The sequence below is a fragment of the Puma concolor genome, chromosome E2 (genome assembly GCF_028749965.1).
Source record: "Puma concolor isolate L17-30 chromosome E2, mPumCon1.1.hap2, whole genome shotgun sequence".
NCBI lineage: Eukaryota > Metazoa > Chordata > Mammalia > Carnivora > Felidae > Puma > Puma concolor.
Genome location: NC_141681.1, coordinates 27,967,347 through 27,990,204, shown reverse-complemented (window position 1 = coordinate 27,990,204; position 22,858 = coordinate 27,967,347). Strand labels below are relative to the sequence as shown.

Below are 22,858 nucleotides of genomic sequence, written 5' to 3'. Positions count from 1 at the left end.
ACTGAAAACTATAGGAAGCTTATGAAAGAAACTGAAGAAGACACAAAAAAATGGAAAAAGATTCCCTGCTTCTGGATAGGAAGAACAAATATTGTTAAATGTCGATACTACCCAAAGCAATCTACATATTCAATGCAATCCCTATCAAAATGACACCAGCATTCCTCACAGAGCTAGAACAAACAATTCTAAAATTTGTATGGAACCAGAAAAGACCCCGAATAGCCAAAGCAATCTTGAAAAAGAAAACCAAAACAGGAGGCATCACCATCCCGGACTTCAAGCTATACTACAAAGCTGTAATCATCAAGACAGTATGGTACTGGCACAAGAACAGACACTCAGATCAATGGAACAGAATAGAGAACCCAGAAATGCATGGCCAACTAATCTTTGACAAAGCAGGAGAGAATATCCAATGCAATAAAGACAGTCTCTTCAGCAAGTGGTGCTGGGAAAACGGGACAACGACATGCAAAAAAATAAACCTGGGCCACTTTCTTACACCATACACAAAAATAAACTCAAAATGGATGAGAGACCTAGATGTAAGACAGGAAGCCTTCAAAATCTTCGAGGAGAAAGCAGGCAAAAACCTCTTTGATCTTGGCTGCAGCAACTTCTTACTCAACACATCTCCGGAGGCAAGAGAAACAAAAGCAAAAATGAACTACTGGGACCTCATCAAAATAAAAAGCTCCCGGACAGTGAAGGAAACAATCAGCAAAACTAAAAGGCAACTGACAGAATGGGAGAAGATATTTGCAAACGACATATCAGATAAAGGGTTAGTATCCAAAATCTATAACTTATCAAACTCAACACCCAAAAAACAAATAATCCAGTGAAGAAATGGGCAAAAGACATGAATAGACACTTCTCCAAAGCAGACATCCAGATGGCCAACTGACGTATGAAAAAATGCTCAACATCACTCATCATCAGGGAAATACAAATGGAAACCACAATGAGATACCACCTCACGTATGTCAGAATGGCTAACATTAACAACTCAGGCAACAACAGATGTTGGCAAGGATGCAGAGAAAGAGGATGTCTTTTGCATTGTTGGTGGGAAGGCAACTTGGTGCAGCCACTCTGGAAAACATTATGGAGGTTCCTCAAAAAATTAAAAATAGAACTACCCTATGACCCAGCAATTGCACTACTAGATATTTATCCAAGGGATACAGGTATGCTTTTCCAAAGGGACACATGCACCCCAATGTTTATATCAGCACTGTCAACAATAGCCAAAATATGTAAAGAGCCCAAATGTCCATAGGCAATCAAAAAGAATGAAATCTTGCCATTTGCAACTACATGGATGGAACTAGAAGGTATTATGTTAATTGAAATTAGTCAGAGAAAGACAAATATCATATGACTTCACTCATGAGGACTTTAATACACAGAACAGATGAACACAAGTGAAGGGAAGCAAATATAATATAAAAACAGGGAGGGGGACAAAACATAAGAGACTCTTAAATGGGAGAACAAACAGAGGGTTACTGGAGGGCGTGTGGGATGGGGGATGGGCTAAATGGGTAAGGAGCATTAAGGAATCTGCTCCTAAAGTCATTGTTGCACTATATGCTAACTAATTTGGACGTAAATTTAAAAAATAAAATTAAATAAATAAATAAATAAATAAATAAATAAATAAATGGTTAAAGTGATAAATTTTCTGTTGTGCGTATTCTACCACAATTTTTTAATGGTTAAAAAGAAAAAAAAGGCAAACAAATCAGACACACTTGAAGGCTCGATCTAGTCTACCAGCCTGTGGTCTCTGAACAGTTTTTTAAGCTTCTATCTGGAGGTTCAGGGGCATTAAGGTGGGGGGGTGTGGCCAGTCTGGGAACGTGTAACACTGGCAGGGCCTTGGAAGTGTGGAGGCCACTGCTCCAGGCACATCCACAAAAGGGGAGGGGAGCTATAGCATGTGGCCCGGGGCTATAGTTGCCAACATCAGGGAGGGTCATCCAGACCAGCCACGGTCTCTCTCCTGTTGCCAGACCAAGACCAGTGGCCTCTGTGGCTTGGGTCCTCCTGAGCACCGAGGACCTGGGCCCGCGTGCTCCCCACAAGGAGCACAGTGGGCTCCTGGTAAATACAGCTATCGCCATCTGACACTTATCAGTGCATAAGCCTCAAAAGACTCCCACCGCCCCCACAAGCCCAGGTTCCAACAGTGATAATGGCAGCCCCATTTCCTGAGTCAGTTTGCCAGCATGGTACAGGACTTCCTGAGATCATCACTTCGAATCCCCAATTCTGTGAGGTAGACACTATTATCATCCCCACTTTACAGGAAGAGAAATTGAGATTCCAAGAGATTAAGCCTTAGTTAAGGTGGCTTTTTTATATGCCCTTTTGGTCCCAAGATTATGGCCACAGGGATATCAGGGTCACCAAGGATAATTTGGAGGTTGCCAAGGACTTGGTTTAAAGTGTTTTCAAGTCTGACCGAGAACTCTGACATGGTTCAGAGTGGGGTGGGGTGAGGTGAAAGCCTTAGTTAAGCAGCTTGCTCAAGGTCACCTGACCACTAAGTGGTGGACCTAGGATTAAACTTGGGTCTGAGTGACCACCCCCACTACAGGGCCCTCAAACTCAACTACTAGGCTACCCTGCCTTTCAGGAAGAGCCACACCCAGAAGGCAAGTCTGGAAAAGGTTGGGAATAAGGCACCACGGCAGTGAGGCAGAGTGTCCCCCACTGATGGGCTTTTCTTCTTAGAGGAGGAGGAAGGTCAATCTGTGTCAAACCACAGTGAGGCAGACAGAAGACCAGAGCACACAGAAGTGATACCTCACGAGGCAATAGCACTTTACAGTTTATCACCCATTTTTCTGTCCAGTCTCACAATTGATCTGTCCAATAACCATGAAGCAACATTGATTAGTCCCAGTTTAGAGAATGGTAAACGAAGGCTCGGAGAGGAAGTCACTTCCTACCGCCGCACAGCTAGCGAGTGGCACAGCCAGGACTAGAACCCTGTTTGTGTGGTTCCAAATCCAAAACTCTTCCCAGTAAAGATGGCGGTGCTGGCAGCAACAACCACAATACTGGATCATCTCATCAGGTGCTTTTATGTCCACTTGACAGATGAGGAAACTGAGGTGCAGAGTGGTAATTAACCAGCCCAAGGTCCCACAGCTGAAACTGAGTAGTGTCCAAAGTCAGGATTTGAACCTGGCTCCCGGCCCATGTGGTTGAACATAGCTCCACAGAGTCGGACCTTCCGAAGAGTAGCTCAGGGACCTGGAATTTCAGGTGCACCCCCTGAAGTTTTCAGAAAAGAGCTGGCAGTCAGAAGTTCAAGGATAAAGCCTGAGCAAAGACGGAGAACCATTCTGAATTCTCTCAATCATCCAGAGGGGCTGGGGATGGGAGAGGACAGGGGCTGGGGATACCTGCAGACCTGGGGGCACAAGGACCACAAAAAGGCCAAGATCCTTCACCTTCAACTTCCCCTCTAAAAAGTAAGCCAACTTTGCTAATGAAAGGGAAAAAATGTGTTTTTTTTTAATTCATTTAAAGTCACAAAAAGCCACACATGGTTATGATTTCATTTACATGAAATGTTCAGGAAAGGCAAGTCCACACAAACAGAAAGCAGATCTGCGGTTGCCAGGGGTTGTGGGGGGAGGGGGAAAGGAGGGTGACTAGGCTTTTTTAGGGTGATGAAAATGTTCTGACATTGGATGATGGTGATGGTGGTATCACCATCTCAATATACTTAATATATTTAAATTGTGCACCTTAAAGGGGTGAATTGTATGGTATGTGAGTTATATTTCAGTAAACCTCTTTAAAAAAAAAAAACTTATTTCAAAAATTAACTGCCTGGACAGTCTATCTTGGAGAAGGTCAAGGAAGGAAGAGCTGCGGATAAGCTCTTGCCACGGGCCAGGCGTGCCCTGTGGGGTGGGCCCTGGACGAGCCCCCAGTCCCACAGGGCTACCCAAGCTTTGGTTCTGCCCCTATATCTTGCTCCTCCTGCCACAGTCCCTTTGCACAGACTATTCCCTTAGCTCAGAACCCCCTTCCTCTGCTTTGTGCCAGACCTTGGCTCCAGCACCACTTTCTCAAGGAGGCTGTCCCTGACCTCCCTGCCAGGCCCTGATGTCCCTCACAAAGGCCTCTGGTACAAGCCCTCATGCCCTGTGTGTGTACCCACCTGCAGAGCCCTTGTCGCTCTTCTAACTTCACATGGGTACATGTAACAAATGTCTGTCCTCCCTTAGACCATAGCCTCCACAGGCCAGAGCACACCTGCCCACCTGGACATCCCCAGTGGTTAGCCTGGTGCCCAGGGCACACCGCGCACTCAGCAAACAGCTGAGGGAGAGAGGCAGGCGGGCACCGAAGGAAGCAACAGTGACACAAAGCTAGTGTATCACTCTGCCTAGAAGAGCCCCTGAGAGTGAGGCAGACAGGCCCAGAGGCAGCAAACAACGGGGTCAGTGTATGAAGGAGACACAGGGCACTAGGGATGCCCCAAGGAGGCCCACCTAACCCAGCAAGGAACAAGTGGTCAGAACAGATAGTTCCGGAGAAGAGGATACATCCGTAAGCTGGGGGAAAAATCCTACATTAAAAAATGCATAGGGGCACCTGGGTGGCTCAGTGGGTTAGGCATCTGACTCTTGATTTCAACTCAGGTCATGATCTCACGGTTCATGAGATCGAGCCCTGCATCAGGCTCCACGCTGACAGCATAGAGCCTACTCAGGATTCTCTCTCACTCTCTCTCTGCCCCTCCCCTGCTCCCTCTTTCTCCCTCCCTCTTTAAAAAATAAAAATTAAAAATGCATAAAAAGAATCTGCTGCTCCCTGGAACTGAGAACAAGTCACAGTATTCTGTGATGTCTCCCCAAGCAAAAGGTCCACATGGTGGGAACCACAGAGTAAGAACTTGGCTCCAGCTGAAGGCGGGCCCGTCAACAGAGAGTCCTGGGCCCACAGCTCAGGGCACAGATCCAAGGCAGAGATGATGTAGAGAGAGGGTGGGGGGACCTTGGGGAAGTGGGAAAGTTCAGACAGACACAAAAGACAGACACTGGCCATGGGTGTGGGGAGCTGAACCTCTGGAAAGGGGCCTCGGGGTCCACGTGCAGGTGGGGAAGGAGGGCCCACGGTCAGTCCCACAGGGCATGCAGCCGAGGTCCCGAATGTCCTGACCAGCCGAGGAAGGAGACAGCACTCGCCAGCATAAACCTGAGGCCCTCCCTGGCTTCCAGAGTCTGAATGCTTCTCCTCCCACAGGCACTCACACCAGCCTCTCCTTTCCTACCCGTTTTCCCTGGGGTGACCACTGCAGTGACTTTTGTCCACTTGGACTGCCCAGTCCAAGGCACCGAATAAGATGGGGTGGACTCGGCACCGGCCTGAGGGCTGGGAGCGACCCCGTACCTCCCTGCTTCCCTCACATCTACGCACACAGCCTGTCACTCCTGGAGAGGCACGTCCTGGCCCCCCGGAACCACGAGGAATGGGGCACAAGGATGAGCAGGATGGGAGACCCAGGCCTCTGACTCTTGCCACCTTGCCCCCTCATGCATTCCTGAGCCGAGAGAGGAGACCCTATCTGTCCATCACGTCGGCCGCCCGGTGGGTTGGTTCCGGGCGGCCCACGCAGTGTCCTCTGATCTGCTCCACGGCGGGGAGTGGCCTCTGCCCATCCCATCCTCCCCAGGTACCTGATTCTGCAGCTGGGTGGATGTGGCTTGCTGGTCACTGTCTCGGAGGGCCAGCCTCTCCTGTAGGGCTGCCAGCTCCTCCTGTAGCCGGGCTTTCTCCTCCTGCAGCTGGGACATGGCCTCCACCATCCTATGCACCATGGGGGCTGCACCTGGCGGCCCCGCCAGGCTCGAGCACCTCCCGCTGCCAAAGAGCCGCCCACCTATGAGCAAAGTAGTGGCCGATCAGAAAGGACAGCAGAGGACCCACCCTGGATGAGGAGAGGGGGCCCGTCACGGCACGGCAGACCGTCAGGGACGGGGAGGGGATGCAAGCCAGCGGGGCGAGGGCTGGGGGCGGCAGCGGCGTGGGTTGGCCGGGGCAGGCCCTGGAGGAAGCCGCTTCAGCGGGCAGCTTCTGGGAGACAGAATTGCCTGGATAAGGACTGAGGCAAGAGACGTTCGCCCTAGACTCCCTTCAAAGTATGTGTCCGAGGTCTGATGGGCGATACCCTCCCTGTGGCCAGGCCGCAAGGAATCGCAGCTGAGAAAGACATGCCTTCTGGCAACAGCTGATTAAGAGTCCGGGGTTCTCTCCCCAGAAAACACTATTCTTGGGGGAAAACGTGATTTCTTTAAACCCCAAACCCCCTCTAGAGTACAGAAGAGAGGCAGAGGCTCCCCAGCCTGTGCCCTGACCTCTGCAGGGAGTGGTCACCTGCACACAGAGAAGGGGCAAGGGGAGGGTGTGCGTGTGCAAGGGGCAGCCAGACCAGGACGCACAGAGACAGGCACAGCATGTGAGCAGGAACACAGCCAGGCCCGCTCTGGGGCCGATACCTGCGCTGAGCACAGGGACTGCACAGGCACGACAAAGTGATAAATACCAGCAGGAGAGGGTGGTACCTCAGCCTGAATCCTCCTCCTCCCACGGCCTTCCACTGTCCTGTCACCAGGAGCAGGAAAGAAACAGACAGACTGACGGAAGGACAAAGACAGAATCAAGGGCCACGATGTGACAATAGGGCTTGGGATGCCTGTCATAGCTTGCCTGGAGGATACCAAGAACGTTCATGGTCTCTGCAGGTGGGGAGCAGGGGGTGTGCAGGAGTGGGGTAGAGGAGAGGCTCTGAAGGCAGGAGATCTGCCTCTCCCCTTGGGCAGCCTGAACTGGGACCCAACCAAAGCCCCAGGAGGCAGAAAGAAGGGTCCAAGGTGTGACAAGCGGCACCTGCTGTCTCCAAGCCTCCAGTCTGAGGGCAGCCAGGCTTCGGGGCTCCCCCACACTACATCCCAGGAGCCAGAGCCCTATGGGGCAGGACTGGAGGGCCCCCAGACTCTGCACCTGAAGTCACGCACCCTGCTGGCAGCTTCAACCCACCGGGAGGCAGCAAGTGCGCTCACTGAGACTTCAGAGAAGCCACAATAGAGTTTCCGGGCTGGGTGGGATGTCACAGCCCTGCTCCCAGGAGGGTAGACCCTGAGGGATCTCGGGCCCCACTCTCAAGAGGGCAAGTAAAGCACACACGGGCTGGCTTTTCCCTTCCTCACAATCCCTTGGAATAGCTTCGACTCGAGACCCTCTGGAGAGCTGGAGCAGGCTCAGTTACCGGTTGGCTAGTGGCCCTGGCAGTGTGGCCTGCATGTGACACAGCATGCATATCATACACAGTTGGCCAAGCTTCTGCTATCTGTTCTAGAGAGAGTGAGGTCAGGTGGATGCTTCCAGGCCCGCACACGGGGCTGCCATGAGCAGCATGTGACCAGCGTGGCCCTCAGCCCTTTGCAGACTGCCATGGTGTGGTGGGGAACACACCAGGGCTCTAGGTCCTGAGAGCTCGCTCTGCCACCTGGGAGATGGGGGTGTGGGGAGGGGGGGCTTGGGGTCTTCCTTTGTGAAGTGGGGACAATGGTCCCAGTGAGGCATCCTTGGGAAAGGAGCCTGGGATCCATGAAGGATGCATAGAAGTGAGTGAGTGTCATCCCACAGACCACAGGGCTGGAACAAGACACAGAATAGTCCTTCTCGTCCAGGACACTCGGAAGGTTCTGAGATGCCCTTGGAGTCCACACGGGGGTTCATCCTGACCCCAGCAGAGGGGCACAGCCAGGGGAGCTGAAACAGGGCCTAGAGAGCACTTGCTAGGGGAGAAAAGACCTTGAAGAAGCTAAGGGAAGGCCAGAGGAGGGAGGGAGAGGTGAGGTCAAAGAGGCACTTGGGGGCCAGGGAATGAATGGGACTTGGCCCTGAGAAGGCCACATGCCTCTCAGTGGGTCGGATGTCAGTGCAAGTTTTAAAAGAGAGCATGCCTCAGAGACCCTGCCTGCTCACTGTGCCTTACGCTCAGGAAGATGGAAGTCTGGCCCCAGCCCCACTGACAAGGCTTAGTCCACCCCCTTGACAGAAACTGGTCTCTCTCTTCTCCACGAACTGGGAGAGCCGATCTGACTGGCTGGACAGCTCACCCCTTCCCAAGTCCTGTCTGCCCACACCTCAGCCAGACCCCAACACCTGTCCCTGAATGCCAGACAGGCGGCTGCAGCTCTGGGACAACCCCAGAGAAGGGAGTGGCTCCTTCCACCACACAGCAAGTTCAGAAACACAGATCGACCCCTGGTGACGGGAGGAAGAGAACAGGGGAAAGACCAGCTGCTTTTTCTCCACACAGTCTTGGCCTTCCTTTTGGGCTCCTGAGGATGCTTTTTCCCCAATTACTGAGCTCAGGTTTCCCTGAGCTGGAGAAGCCCCACAAAGGGGGTCCATAGAATCTTCTAGAACCAGTCATCCTGGTCAGAGAAGAATGGAGCCACCAGCTCCTCGACCCTGGCCTTGAGGGAGCAGAGCAAAGCCCTGTCCTAGAGCCTCTGGGTCCCTGACGCATCCACAGATAAAGGGGATGGGGTCAGGCTTCTCTCCACAGGCCGTGGCGTCTTTGAGGCTGCCACCCTTGGCCTGCTTTTGACAAGCACTGGGGAAAGACAAAAAGCAGGGAAACTCAACCCCAGCCCACACGGGCCAAAGCCTCTTATCACTGGTGGGGCCCTGCGGGCAGTGGGAGGAGGGTATCCCTGGAGTGGGATGGGCAGGCCGGGGTCTCTGAGTTCCACGTCAAGGTGGCCAGGAATTGGCTGGGCCACCTCCAGGTGAGGAGGACAGGGTGTGAGGACAGTCCAAATGCCAGAGCAGCCTCCCTGCCAGTGCCAGCTTTAGCGAGGGCTATTCCAGGTTGGCGGGCAGACCTCCTTTACCTGTTTTCTCTACATTCATGGCGCCACCAGCTTCCTGGGCCTCCCGGTCCCGCCTGGGGCCCGGCGCCTGCCTCTTCAGGAGCTTCTCTTCTTTCGTCCCCTGACTCTTGTTCTCGCACCCCTTGTCCAGCAGGGCTTGCTGCCAAGACACAACCAGAATCCTCACGTGAAGGGGACTACAGGCGGGAGGGGACCCCCTTGAGCCTGCGGATGGTGTGCTCCTGGAGCTCGGAGCATCCCGAGCACAGGGACCCAGCCCTCGCTGTGTGAGTGGGTGAGGACAATGAGGCCCGGGGTCTGGAAGGAAATGTGCCCAGATGCCACGACAGGACAGTGGCAGTGCATTCTCCTGGCCCCCATTCGGCAGCCAGCTATCTGCACCGGCAAAGAAGGTTCTGGGGCACTTAGAAGTTCTCAGGTGAAGCTCACTGGGCTGTCCCTGCAGGCTCTGTGGGGCGGGAGTCACCAGTGCAGCAGCCTACTTGCTGCGGGCCCACAGCCCCACCATTCGCAGGGCTGTCCAGCCCCACCAGGCACACGGCAATCTCAGGGCAACACCCCCCGCGATGTCAGCTGCCCCCAGCTCGAGACTGCCAAGAGGGGGGCACACAAATCTGCACAAGCAGGGGAAGCCCATGCCCCCCATCTCCTGGTCAAGGAGAAACCGAGGCCAAGAAGGAGGAACAGACAGGTGGACAGGCAGGGAGAGAGAGAAGGGAGGGGCAGAAAGAGTCATCTGGAGACGATCACCTGCAGCTCACACAGAAAGACATCCAAAGCAAGCCGCAGAACCGCATGCAAAGTGCAATCCCATTTGAGGATAAGAGAAATAAAACAGGCCTTGAAAAAAATCTGGGGAACTGTATAAACAATGGTTGTCTCTGGCAGGTCAGGTGACGCAGCAACTAGGAGGAGAAACGTGCATCATTTAAACTTTTGGGGGAGTAAAAAGAAACTAAGAGAATGTGGGGGGAAAGGGCAAAGAGTCCTTACATTTCACTTTGAACCTATTTTTAGCCTTATAAGCATCTACAGTGTCCTGTTTTGTTTTTTTAATGTCAATAGAAATTATCTGGGAAGGGGCATTACAGACACATTTTTTTTTTTTTTGAGTTTTATTTATTTAAGTCATCTACACCCAACAGGGAGCTCGAACTCACAACTCCAAGATCAAGAATTGCACGCTCATGCGACTGAGAGCCAGCCGGGTGCCCCTACAGACACGTTTTTGGTGTCTTTGTGCCCACTGTATTGGAAACAAAAGACAAACGTTCTGTCTAAAAGAACGTTCTGAGTCCAGAGTCGGCAAGAGCTGGGTGTGAAACATGGCTGCGCCTCAGGTGAGCTGTGTGGCTCTGGGCTAGTTACTCACCTTCTCTGAAGCTTCATTTTCCCCATTCCTACAAGAGAAACAGTACTAGCCCCCTGATGCCACTGGTGTGAAGGGGAACTGCAGGAACTGTGCAAAGTACTCAAAGCCTCTGGCACACAGAAAGGGCTCGATATCAGGTAGCCACTCGCATTGTACTTTTTCTGCACTCTTCCTTTTTTTTTTTTTAACTTTTGTAACCCCGAATCCAATAAACAGAATGGAAAAGAGGAAAAGAGCAACATCAGCAGCCTCGTTCACCGTCTCTGACTCCCTCTCTCTCGACCTCACCTTCTACTTGAGAAGGGAGGGTGGCGAGCACAGTCTCTCATATGTAGGAAAATTCCCGCCCCCCCCCGACTTTATTTTGTCCCCACCCTTTGACCAACTGCCACACCATCACGAGCAGGCTTGTCAGCGGTGGCGGCAATGGCAGCAGCTGGAAGTTTCCAACTGCCGACCAGAGCAAAGGTCACGCTATTTCTGGCCTGGTGGCCAAGCCACAGGAAGGGCAGCCGGGACGCCAGGGGGGTTGGGGATTTCTGCAGCACCTTCAGAGGGAGCATCTCAGGTTTTAACTACTTGAGAGGCTGGGGCAGGGGGGAGGTTCACTAAGCCTACCTGCTCACCCCACAGTGCCCGGGTCCCTCCTTCAGCCCCACATCCCTGTCCTCGAAGCAAACTATAAACACAATGGAGCTTCATGGGGGCCCAGAAGGACACCAACATGGAAACTGGTTGCTTACAGGAGCTCCTCACAGATTCTCAGCAGATCTGCTGACCCCAGGACTCAGCAGCAACCACAACCCAACACCCCATAATCAAAATTCAAGAACAGAGCCACCGCCCAACTCAAGGCAGCCGGTTTCTGACCACCTCCCGATTTAACTACCAATGGCTCAACTCAGAGGAAAAACAAATGGCTTCTCCAGTTTCTTTAACTGTTCCCACACCAGACCTGCTTTTCTTGCAGACCTTAACATAAAAGAAGGACTGTTTGGTTCGGTTTGCAGATGAACCACACAAGAAGGGCCAAGAAAAGCCTTGAAGCCCAAGACTGCTCCTGAAGCCACATCAAGCTTTGGGCCACATTCAGATCAGGACTTGGGGCCACACGCCGCCCAGGCCCAGGACTTTCATCTGCATGAGGGAGGATATGCCCTCAAAGGGCACCTGGGTTTCCCCTCCCACCTGCCCCCCATGTGCCCATGTCCCTTCAAAGTGAGCCCTCTTGTGTGCAATCTTTCTTGGGCAGGGAGCTTTGCAACCCGCCCAAGTGACTCTGGTCATTCATCCTCCATCACTGTGTCAATGGTCCTTGTCCAGTTTGCATTCATACACTTGTGATCACTTGATTATTTTGTGGCAGGCTGTCAGGCTGCCAGGCTGTCAGGTCTATTTCTCCGCTAGGTTATGGGTCAGCACCTAGCGCAGAACCTGGCACAGAAGAGGCACTTCATAAATATCTGTATTCTTTTAAAAAGTGCAGTGCCTGTGCCATCCTTAAATTATTCAAAGCCACAGTTGTGAGAATGCATCGATATTTAAGTAGCTCATTGCAACCAGAAATAATACAGAGCACCAGTTAGATAACCTATGGTAAACCCTGAAGTAGAATATTATGAAGCAGTTCAAAAGAATGGGGTAGTTCTCTGTATACTGACATGCATGAAGAAATCACCAGATTTCCTGTCGAGGGAAAGAGCTAGTCACAAAATAATTTGTAAAAATAAATAATAAAATTGTATAAACATAATTAAGTGATTATATAGGAAAGATACATAAACACCAAACTCTTAATAGTGGATTTCTCAAAAGATGCAGGACTGGAAAAAACATTCAGCTTCGAGATGTTATATCCCTGTGTGAATTCTTTTATACCATACGTTATCGAGCACGTCATGCTTAGCTATTCAGATCCCCGCTTGCTGTGGGACCAGTAGCAAGTTACATAACCTCTCTGGGCCTCCATTACTTCATCCATACACCTCCAATAAAACAGTAGCTGTGTCTTGAGACTGTTACGAGGACCATGAGTACTAATGTGAGCTATATAATACATGGCACCGGTGCCTGGTTCAAAACCAGTGTTCCATAAATAGCAGCTATTATTACTATCATTATGTATGATCTCTACAACCAAATATACAAATATATATAAAATTTGTCTTTTGAAAGTCAATTGGTGATAACTGCGAGAGAAAAGAATCCAAGTTTTGGCAAAGTCCTCTGTCTGGCTTTGGATCCTCACGTTAAATAGGAAATACAAGTATTGCCCCACGGACAAACATGCTGAGAAGGAATTAACGGCTACCCCAAAACCTGCCTGTTTTCCTAAGAGCTCCTCAGCGAAGGCCCCGCAGTTCTCACTTTAACGCCTCAGCCAGGGTGTGGCTGAAAGCTTTCTGTCATCTGCTCTGCGATTTTCCCTGAGATAACCCAGGAAAGCAAACTGCTCCATCCGGGCTCTGCGTGCTGTGAGAAGCTTACCAAGGCAGGTCCCCGGCTCTCTCTCAGTGCTCGCTTCCCCAGAGAGCCTGCTGGGGACCCCGCTGCTGGGAGCTCAGAGGGCGAAGACACATCAGCCTGGCTTGGGCCCTCACCTTCCCGAAGGCCCCAGTGCTTACCTGCACGGTCAGGTAGAGCCTGTGGGGGCTCCCAGGGCCGGCCCAGTCCACACTGAGGGCCCGGCACTGAGCTAGGGCCGGGCGAGCTGCGCTTCGGGCACTGGAGTCCTCGTCACCGCTGACTGGGGTATCTTTTCCACGCCCTGTTCCGGGACAGAGAGTATGGGTAAGATGCTAGGCCCCTGGCTGAAGACCGCTGGCCAGGGCCCTGGCTGAGTTCTGCTTCCCCACACTCCGGGCCGGCCCAGGCGCGGCCAGCAGGGACTCACACGCCCTCACACGCCTGACCTACTCAGAGGGAAGGCCTGGCACCAGGCAGGGGCTGTGCTCCTTTCTTCCCAAAAGCCACCCCAAGCTTCTCCTCAGGAAGGCACCCAAGGCCTCCGGGGCAGGAGGGGTGCTCCCCGCCCTCCACAGTGGATTTTGGGGCTGGCGCTCGTTCATGAACACCCTCTACAGAGAGCAGCAAAGGGAAGCCGACGCCAACCTGGCTGTGCCAACCTTCACAGGAGGTGCACCCCAGGGCTGTGGTTTTATTACCAAGGCTGCCTCTAGGTGGCAATTTCTCCCCTGCCTTCATAAAGACCAACCCCACACCGGGTGGCCTGGTCCCTGCAGCCTCCAAAAGCATCTTCGGGACCAGCTAAAGCACATCCCCTTGAGCCTCTGACACACTGCCTCCCTCACTGGATGGGGGAAAGAGCTGAGTGGGGTATGGGTATCCCATGCACCCCACCTCAACCCCCCACCACAGCTCGTGAGGTGGGATGGGATGGGAAAGTGGGTGCACCTCACAGGGGCAAGCTGCAGAGCCACCGCGCCGGGGGGTAATGATATCCTGGGCCAAGCGCTTCCAAGACCTTAATGCCCTTCCCGATCCTCAGTTTCTTTGTCAAGAATATGGGGATAAGGAACCAAGCTCATAGTCCCGTGGCGAGGGTTAAACGGAATGACACATGTAAAACGCTCACTCTGTGCCAGGTACACAGAAAGTGGCCACAAATGCAGGCCGTCAGGACCACAACTGAGAAGGGTTAATAACATGCCCAGGGTCACGCTGACCCAGTATTCCAGTCCCATGTGCTGACCCACCACCCTCTGTTTGACTATCCCTCTGAAGGTAGTGATAAGAGTGGGGGTGGAGACAGAGGGGCTGGGGAGGGCAGGGAAGGGGGGGAACCAAGCTGGCTAGAACCCTACTCAGTAGCAGGCACTCTGCTTAGCATTTCACACACAGGATTTCATTTGACCTTTGTCTTAAATTTTCAAAGTGGCTAAGTCTGTATCTTCATAATACTCATTTATAGGCATGCATGCGCACATACACAAGATTGGAAGGAACTATATAAAATGTTCACTAATGATCTTGTAGGTAATTTTTATTTTCTTTTTTCTACTTTTTCTGGGGTTTTCTGTGTTCTTGATTTTTCAAGGGTTTTTTTTAGTGTTCTAAGGAAGCTGTTTTCGTCTTTTGCTTCTTGTTTTCTTTTTGCTCTTTTTTTTTTTAACCAGAAAAGCAATACTCATTCATATTATATTTGTAATCCTTAGGACAACCTTGTGGAGTACATCTTCATCCCCTTCCAGACAATTGAGGCTATCTGACCCAAGAGCCCAAGCTTTTTCCAGAGACCCCCCCCCCCCCCCGGGGCCATCCCCAGCCTCACCGTCCCCTACAGAGAAACTCTGGAGAGTATCACTCTGGCTGCCATCAGTGGCACAAATGTGGTGGGAGAGAGAGAACTGAACAGGAGTTTGCTGTGTGCCCTCTCTGGGCCTCAGTTTCCCCTTCTGTACATCAGAGGGTTTGGATCTGATGGCCCAGAGGGAATTTGCTAGTTCAGACAGGCTGGTAATCTAACCCCCTTCCTCTGGGGGTCAGAACAACAGACAGCAAGCCTCTGAAGACATCTGGACTGAAGACCCCTCTGTCCCTCCACACTTCCAGGATGACTTGCCCCAGCTCAGCTCAGGAGACAGTCATGGGGCAGTGCGCCAGACCCAATGATCCAGTCCGCATTGGAAATCAGAGGTGCTGCTCACTTATTGGTGTGTGAGGCACCAGGGGACATGACCCAGAAAGAAGGACACTCCCCCAAGGGGCAGCAGGGGTCCAGACTCAAACTCCTTCACTGCCCACTTGCTGTCGGGGCCCCAACAGGATCCGCCCCAGATGGCACCTGAAACCCAGCGCATGGCACCCAAACTCCGCGGGGCCACGCTCCGGCGCGGCTTCGGTCCGCTCCTCACGTCCCCCGCGGGCGGGCCGGCCGCGATCAGGTGTCAGTGCCGCGCCAGGCACCGGGCTGCCACTTCACCTACCTTGTTTACCAGCTGCGGGCAGAAACCGGAGCGAGACCGCAAGCGCTCGGCCAAGGACCAAGGACCGGCCGCCCGCGCAGCGCCCCGACCCGGCTGGCCGGAGATCGCGTGGTTTGGGCGGCGTTGTCGCCCGACTCCAGCGACCGCGTTGAAGTTTAACTCGGCGTCCTGGACCTCTCTTTACAGGCGGGCGCGGGGCAGGAGCGCCGGCGAGATTGACGCCCCGACTCCGACTCCGCGCCGGCCCGCGGGCTGCCGGGCACCCTGTAATTACCTGACAGCTCTGACTGAGCCTAGGAACTTGCGAGAAAGCCCGGCCTCATCGCTGCTATCTGGAGGAAGGAAGGGAAATAAAGAGGCATTTTAAAAATGCGGACTCACCAGTTCTCAACCTCCCCGGGCCGGTGTGTGGGAAAGGGCGGGCGGCCGGGCTGGCGGGGGCGGGGCGAGCCATCCCGGGCTCGGGCTCCCGGGCCCGGCCCACTCTCCACAGGCCGCGCAGCGAGGGCGTGGCTCCCAGGTTCCACGGCCGGCGAGACGGGACCATGGCCCGGGGCTCAGCGGCCTCGTCGTCGGGGCGCCGGGCAGCCTGCGGACAGAACAGGGGAGGCGAGACTAAGCGGGCTGGCCGGCACCCCGCGGGGGGGGGGGGGGGGGCAGATCGGAGCCTGCCATCCGCAACAGGGTCACCTGTTACCCAGAAGGGCAGCCCCGACTGCAATTCCACCCCCGACCCCTCCCGCCATCCCACCCCAAAGATCCCCAGGGCTTGTGGGACAAAATAGACAGAACACGGCACCATTTCGGGTTGTTTTTTTTTCCAAGTAGGAGGCTCAGAAGTGGGTGAGGAGCTCGTCAGGTGTGTCTGCGGCACACTGTGGAGACCTCACATCTCAGCCCCTCCACGGGAAGCCTGGCAGCCTCCGCACCAGGTCATAGCCCCACAGGGAGGAAGCAAAAATCAACAGCATCTCCATAAACGTAATCAGACCAGGCCTGACTGTGGCCAGTGACAAGCTAAGCTTATATATATCAAATTCTTTTACAGTCCACTCATTCATGTATTCAACTAGCCTTCACTCTGTGGCTACAACTTGGCAGGCAGTAAGAGGCAAAGATTCATTCCTTCTTCATTTAATAATTATTTATCTGGTGTCTGCTGTGTGTCAGACACCTACCAGGGGTCCTCTTTGATCTGGAGAGATGGGGCCTCAAAGCTCCCTGTCAGGAGGGTGGTAAGCACCTCAACAAACCTTCACAATCAGAACAGGAAAGCAGGGAAGCACCAGGTGGTATGGGAGAATGGGGGGCAGGGGGTGGGGAGCACTGGTCTGGATAGAAAGCCCCAGAAGTCCCTCATGAACTGAGCAATAGACAGGACAGACTTTTAAGCATTCACTACACGAGTCTTTATGGAGCACCTATCGTGTGGCAAAGCAGCTGTGAGGGCATTTAAAGTACCAAGCTACAGCCCCAGATTCAGACAGTGATGCCGTTAAAAGAAGAAGTCAAGTCAGCTCAGGGAGGTGATGTGGAATTTGCTTTTGGTTTTAAAATGGGAGTTTCAGGCACCTGGGGACTTCCTAATGGTGCCACTTGGGCCACAGACTGCTTTCTACCAGACAGTAAAGATTATCTGGTTGATCGGTGTCCACTCCCCTGACCCTGGATGGCTCCCCAGGGTGGGGCCCACAGAATGATCATCTGTGCAGCCCCATACCACCCAGCCTGGAGCTGCAGCAACACCCACACTAAGCTCCGGGCAGTGGCTTGATGGGTGAATGCCCTGAAATAAATGCAGACAGAAGCTCGGGCTGCATCTTGGAAAAAAACAAGGAGACTCGGAGGTGAGAGTCTACTGGGCGTCCCAATGCCACAGGTGAGGATACAATCACTAAAGGTGATATTAGAGGTAACCAGAGCTCACTCTGGGTGGTAAGGAAAGCTGGAGAAGGAAGGTCAGAGGTGACAACAGCACCAGGCAGGTGCAGAGTCCTCAGACGTGACTGGATGGTGAGTGGGAAGGAGAGGATGGTCAGTTCCCAGTGAGTGACGCCACAGAGAGCTCAAACTGGAAGAAAGCGGCTGGGGCTCTTGAAGGGAGCATATCAGTGGAGCAGGGCAGAGGGCAGACCTGGGAAGGCCCAAGAGGTGGGCGGGGCTAAAGGAAGCCGCCACTTCCTTCTCTTTGGGGAAGTTTGGCTAGGATGAGGAGGACAGGCTGAATTCAGAGAATGTGGTATTTAGAATAGGAGAGATCGGAGCATGCTGGGTCAACAGAGCCAGGAACAACTGGGAGAGACAAAGAAGAGTTCAGGGCTGGGTGGCAGAAGATCTGGTGGCCGAAGGTCACAGAGCTGAGCTCTGGAAGAATGCCAGGCTCCTGGACTGAGGAAGACAACTTGGAGGAAGCTCCTGGGTACAGTGTTACTGGACTATGGTCCACAGGACAGGGCAGACACTAATTCAAATATGTGCACAGGATCCCACTGAGGAAAATGGATGTGGACCAGTGTGGAGTGGAAGGAACCAGGGGGAACAGCCAGATGTCCTTTGCTCCAGATTGCTTGGCATGGAGCTGGGCACACGACCAACGCTGAGGACCAGCTGCAACGGGCAAGGAGGGAGAGAGGCTCCACCTACATGCCAAAGCCACCGGATAGGTGAGATGGGCATTGAAGGTCGATTCCACGGGTGAGGGAGAAGACTTTTAAGGAGATCCTCTAAGTCTGAGGGGTGGGGACAGGAGGAGACAATATTGCTGTGGCTTTCTGGAAGGGAAGTCAGAGGAGCAGCCAGGAAGATATCAGGAAGAAAGAGGAAGGGTGTGTGCAAGATCCTAAAGAGGAAAAAGCAGCTGAATTTAGCAGCCAGAAGGGTGGGAAGGTCAAAAGTATCCAGGACTCAAATAAGCCCAAGGCTGGGGCTTCTACCAACTTAGGACTCACGGGGTGGGGTAATGGGGACAAGTAGTGGAGTGGCTATGACCAAAAACTGGTTCAGACCCAGCTTGGCCACTTGGTAGATGTGTGACCTTGGGAGAATTACTTTGCCTCTCCATGTCTTACTATGTCCATCTGAAAATGGGGAGAATTCCACCTTATAGGGTTGGTATGAGAATTAGACAAAGCATATATAAAGTGTTCAGAACAATACTGGCATATACAAGGAACTGAAAATCTTTATTTTTCAGTGATCTCCCTCTCTCCAGGGATGAGTGAATGCAGGGGGGCTGGCTTGGAGAGAGGAACAGATTTGGTAGTAGAGTGCAGCCCCCGCTGCCCCCAGACCAGAGATATTGCAATGATTGAGGGACAGATTTGACAACTGCCCAGATACTGCTGCTGGGGAGGGCTTAGTCTCTCTGGGGGAAAAGGTCAGGAAGGTTGGACAGAGGCTGGGCCCTCCCCTGCACACAGTCACAGGTCCTGGGTTTTCCAGGACAACACAGACTTCAAAACCTCAGCTCCATAAGGACAGCAGAACTCATCACCCTATGTCCCTAAAGTCCAGTCACTGCAAATACAGCCCCATTCTGAGGCTGCATTCCTTGCAAATGACTCTCTCTGGCCAAGGAGACAGCTACTTTATCAAGGGCATGGGGAGTGTGCCTGGGCAAGGAGAGGTGCTCACTCAGCCTCAGGGCTGGGGAAGGTGAAAGGTCAGGGACAGCTGACCCACAACCTTGAGACAGATACGTTGGGGACTGGGGGAGTACGTTGGGGACTGGGGGAGTACTTGAGAATTTAAATACAGCTTCCTCTTTAAAATCTTCCAGGACCAGGCCCTTCACTGCGCCAGAGTTCTGCTCTAACTCACAACAGGGGGTTGAAGGAGGTGGCTTCTGGCTTGCTCTCCCTACTGGGATCCCCTAGGCTGCTGCTGTCAGTGGCTCAATTCCCTACTGCCCAGGAGGGCACTGGCCCAGGCCCTCCTGCCAACCTCAGGCTGGCCTGCCCTCCCCCTGCCCTTCCAGGGGGAAAGCGAACTGCCCAGGGAACGTACATGGTGGGAGGGCTGGAAACTGTAGCCTTCAAGAAATCCTTGGGGGTACAGGAGGATCTCTGTAAAGGGAGGGGGGTGCGCGGACGGGACACGCGGTTCCCGCCGTAGGTTCCGGCTCTCCTGGGCCAAAGAGACTGGAAGGGCGGCGGGGGAGGGGGGGGGGGTCCCGAGGCTGCTCGGACCCCAAGGGCCGTGCTTCCCCAGGCCGTGCTGTGGGCAAGGTCCTCGGCTCCGGCTGGACGGCGCGGGGGGCGGCTGGCGACTGCGCAGAGCTGGTTCTCCGGCACCCGGCCTTCCCCGCGCCCCGCAGCGGGTCCGGGCAGGGGAGGGGGTCCTGCGGGCAAGGCGGGCCCGGACGCGGCGCGCGGAATAGCGGACCCGGCGGACCCCGAGAGCCCAGCCCGCCCCCCGCCCGCCAGGGTCCCCGACTCACCGGCCTGGCGGAGGCAGGATCCCGGCGTCGCCGCAGAGCCCGGGGCTCGGCCCGACCCGGCCCGCCGGCGGGAGGCAGCTCCACGCCACCGCCTCCTCGGCCCGCCCCGCTCCCGCCCCTCCCGCACACTTTCCACAGGAAATGATTAACTCGGGCCGCGGCGCGTTCCCATGGCAACCGGCTCTTTCCCAGGCGGGGGTCGGCGGCGCGCGCGCGCGCGCTCCCGCTCACTCTCCCGCGCGTGCTCACATTCACACGCGCGGCCGCCCACTCGGCGGCTGCCTCTCAGCTCCGCCCGGATGTTCCCGCCCGGCCCCGGGGTCCCCCACCCCCGGCACACATTAGTGCACACGTGCGCGCACACCCACTGGTGCACACGGAGCATCATACGTGCTTGTGCTTTCGTGTATGGGCTCTCGTAAGCCAGTACACACCTCCCTCACACATGCCTTCACACATGCTCTAGTCCGCACACACGCACACATTCAATTCTCACACACGTCCCCACGCCAGTCCTACATACGTGCTTTTGCAGGTAAACTTCCACTCCGACACGCGCACATCTGCTAACCCTCGTACGGAACTTTCGCACACACTCGTTACTACTCACACTTAGGCTTCTCCCGTGCTGCCCTTCACAAACTCCCATACGCGAGCACGTTTCTTGACATTCTAACACACACGCTTTCACACATGCTCTCACACACTCTAGATGGTACATGTGTACACTTCCACGTTCTTAGTCACTTTACACACCCACTCACGTTATGGTCTGGCGCTCAGACTCATGCCTTCCCACAAACGGTCTGCTTGCTCCTTAGTGCACGTATCTCCTTCTTCCTGCTCACATACGTTCTCTAACACTGTAACATACACATCCTTTTAAACCTGAGTCCACGCTTTCATACACACTTCTCACACTCGGGTTAGCATGCATGGGTACGCATGCGTGTCACACGTTACCACTCCTGTTTATGCACACATGCTCTCACTAGTTCTAGTAAGGATACACATGCCAGTTGCCTCCCCAGCCACAGCACCACCCCCAAATTAACGTCTTCCAGTGCTTAAGATTTTTCAAAGTAAAATATTCCTTTGAGCTCCAGTGAAAACACGTCCAGAATGCAACCACTCAGGAGCAGGCAGCGGCTCCCAGGGTAGCCCAGAAGTCCCTCCTTATGTCTCAGAAGAAGCACAGGGGAGGCCAGGGAGCCGGCGAGCCAAGGAGAGACAGCTGACCCAGAGGAGCTATTCTGTTCTTTGTCTCCCAAACAGAGGCGGCATTTTACTCCAGAGTCTGCAGCAGTATTCTCCCTCCAGGGTGCAGAAGGAGGAGAAAGAAGCTCAGAAACCAGCCCAGTGCAGGCTGATGGTTCTGCAGATAATTGGCAAAGGGTGGGCAACTTGGCTCTTTCCTGCTTCTCAAGTCATGGCCCAAGAGGTGCAAGGAGGGATTGGAGTGGGGCATTCAGATCAAGGAGAGTTCTATCTCCTGCCGCTCCAGGCACTGGGCTGGCAGTCAAGAATCTCAGCCGGAAACATAGCCAAGGTCCTGGGCCTCAGATTGTTCTGGATGCCAGAATAGGACACTCACAATCCCCCTACTGGAAGTGGGCTAATGTGTGTTTTATTTTCTGAGACACCCAAGTAAAGGCCCAGAAGAGGATAAATGTCATCTCCTGGAATGGTTCCTTGGAGAGTTACAGATTTCCAACTAAGAACCCCAGATAACCTCCCAATAGGAGAGAAGGCTGTAATTTGAGAATTACCTTCTCTGAACCCCCTGCCTGCTCTCCAGACAAGAGTGGTCAGGGGGACTGCAGGGTTGGATGAGGGCAGCATTTCTCTAGAATCCTGACTAAGTATCTCCCTTTGCTACAGTCTCTATTACTCGACTGAACAAGGTTGTTTGTCTTTAAAGTCCTCATATGAAACTGGAGGCCTTGTCTTACTTGCAGGCTGGTACAGTGACATTAACTGCAGGTTCCTTCCGACAAAGCCAAAGACAGATTTTTAAATTAATAATAACATTTATTGTTCGTTTTCTCTGATTGCAAAAGTAATAAATGTTCATTGTAACCATAATCCCACCCCCTGGAGATAAGTGCTGCCAACATTTTAGTAGTCTTTTTTTTTTTTTTTTTTTGTATGCACATAATAGCTACCATTTATCCAAAGCTAACACTGTGCCAGGCACTGGGCTAAGCTCTTTATAAACAAGATCCCATTTAACCCTGACCACCCTAGGAGGTGGACACCATTATATCCCCAGTTTTCAGGAGAGGAAACTGAGCCTCTAATAGTTCATTCACAAACCCAGTGTGTGACAGAGCTCATAGGATAAATGTACCTTACACACATAGGTATGTGTAGTACACACAAATAATACTATGATATGTAATGAGTTTCAGATATCAGATGCAAGAGTTTATTAAGATCAAAGCATCAAAGAAAAAAGAAAATTGAGGTATTAGATGGACACATTTTTGGAATGCTCACAAAACTCTGACTTGAAATGTAAAAGCAAATTGCTTTATGATTGCTGGAATTTAGTTTAAAATATAAAATGTCACCAAGAACTACATACCAATGACTTCAAGGTCATTTCTGTGCCAGAAACTTCACTGATGCCTTGATATGGAGGCTGCTAACTCTCTCCTGGCCACAGGGAAGGTAGAGATTTGCCAGAAACCTGGCCATCCCAATGCTGAGGTCCTGAACCCAGGAGTGAGGACTTTTCGGTTCAGCCTTCGGCCTTGACCTCCTGCCCACCTTCTGGCAGAAATATAGAAACATAGGAAGGGCCACACAAGACGCAGTAGACAAAATACAGCAGATCCATATTCGTATCCACCCTGCCCTCCAGCCGGGGGACCGCAGCATCATCTCTGTGTTCAAAGAGCCTGAAACTCCTTCACTCTCAGGTCTGTGTCTGAGACGTAGCCAGGAGCCCAAGACTTCTACACCCAGAGGGAAGTAAAGAGGGGGAATAACATGGATTGGGTTTGATCTGGTTCTCACAGTAAGCTAGAATAAAGCACACCTAAGATGTACATGATTTTCCAGTTTTAATGATTGACCTTGAGATTCAATCACCTCCAGGCCTTTGCAATGCTGTTCTCCCTGCGGGGAAGGCCTCTCTCCTTCCACCGACTCCCACCTG

The 22,858-nt window shown here is 53.0% G+C and overlaps 1 protein-coding gene and 1 long non-coding RNA gene across 9 annotated transcripts in view; one reads left to right on the top strand and one right to left on the bottom strand.

Moving 5' to 3' along the window:
- KIFC3 (kinesin family member C3) overlaps positions 1-22,858 on the bottom strand; it is a 77,383-nt gene that overhangs the window by 23,408 nt on the left and 31,117 nt on the right. For 2 of the 8 annotated variants that reach the window (XM_086689320.1, XM_086689319.1), the window contains exons 3-6: positions 15,639-15,846; positions 12,936-13,078; positions 8,940-9,078; positions 5,712-5,914 (exon numbers count right to left, since the gene is read on the bottom strand). In XM_086689320.1, coding sequence (XP_086545446.1) covers positions 5,712-5,914; positions 8,940-9,078; positions 12,936-13,078; positions 15,639-15,846 — 693 coding nt within the window. Of the gene's footprint in view, positions 1-5,711; positions 5,915-6,596; positions 6,619-8,939; positions 9,079-12,935; positions 13,079-15,257; positions 15,580-15,638; positions 15,847-19,695; positions 19,850-22,858 lie in introns of those variants that run through there. The other 6 variants (XM_086689321.1, XM_086689323.1, XM_086689325.1 and 3 more) reach the window with 6 other exon arrangements.
- Positions 17,384-21,780, top strand: LOC147573439 (uncharacterized). Its single transcript, XR_015244773.1, has 2 exons — positions 17,384-17,920; positions 20,971-21,780. It is a non-coding gene; the product is annotated as an uncharacterized LOC147573439 (long non-coding RNA).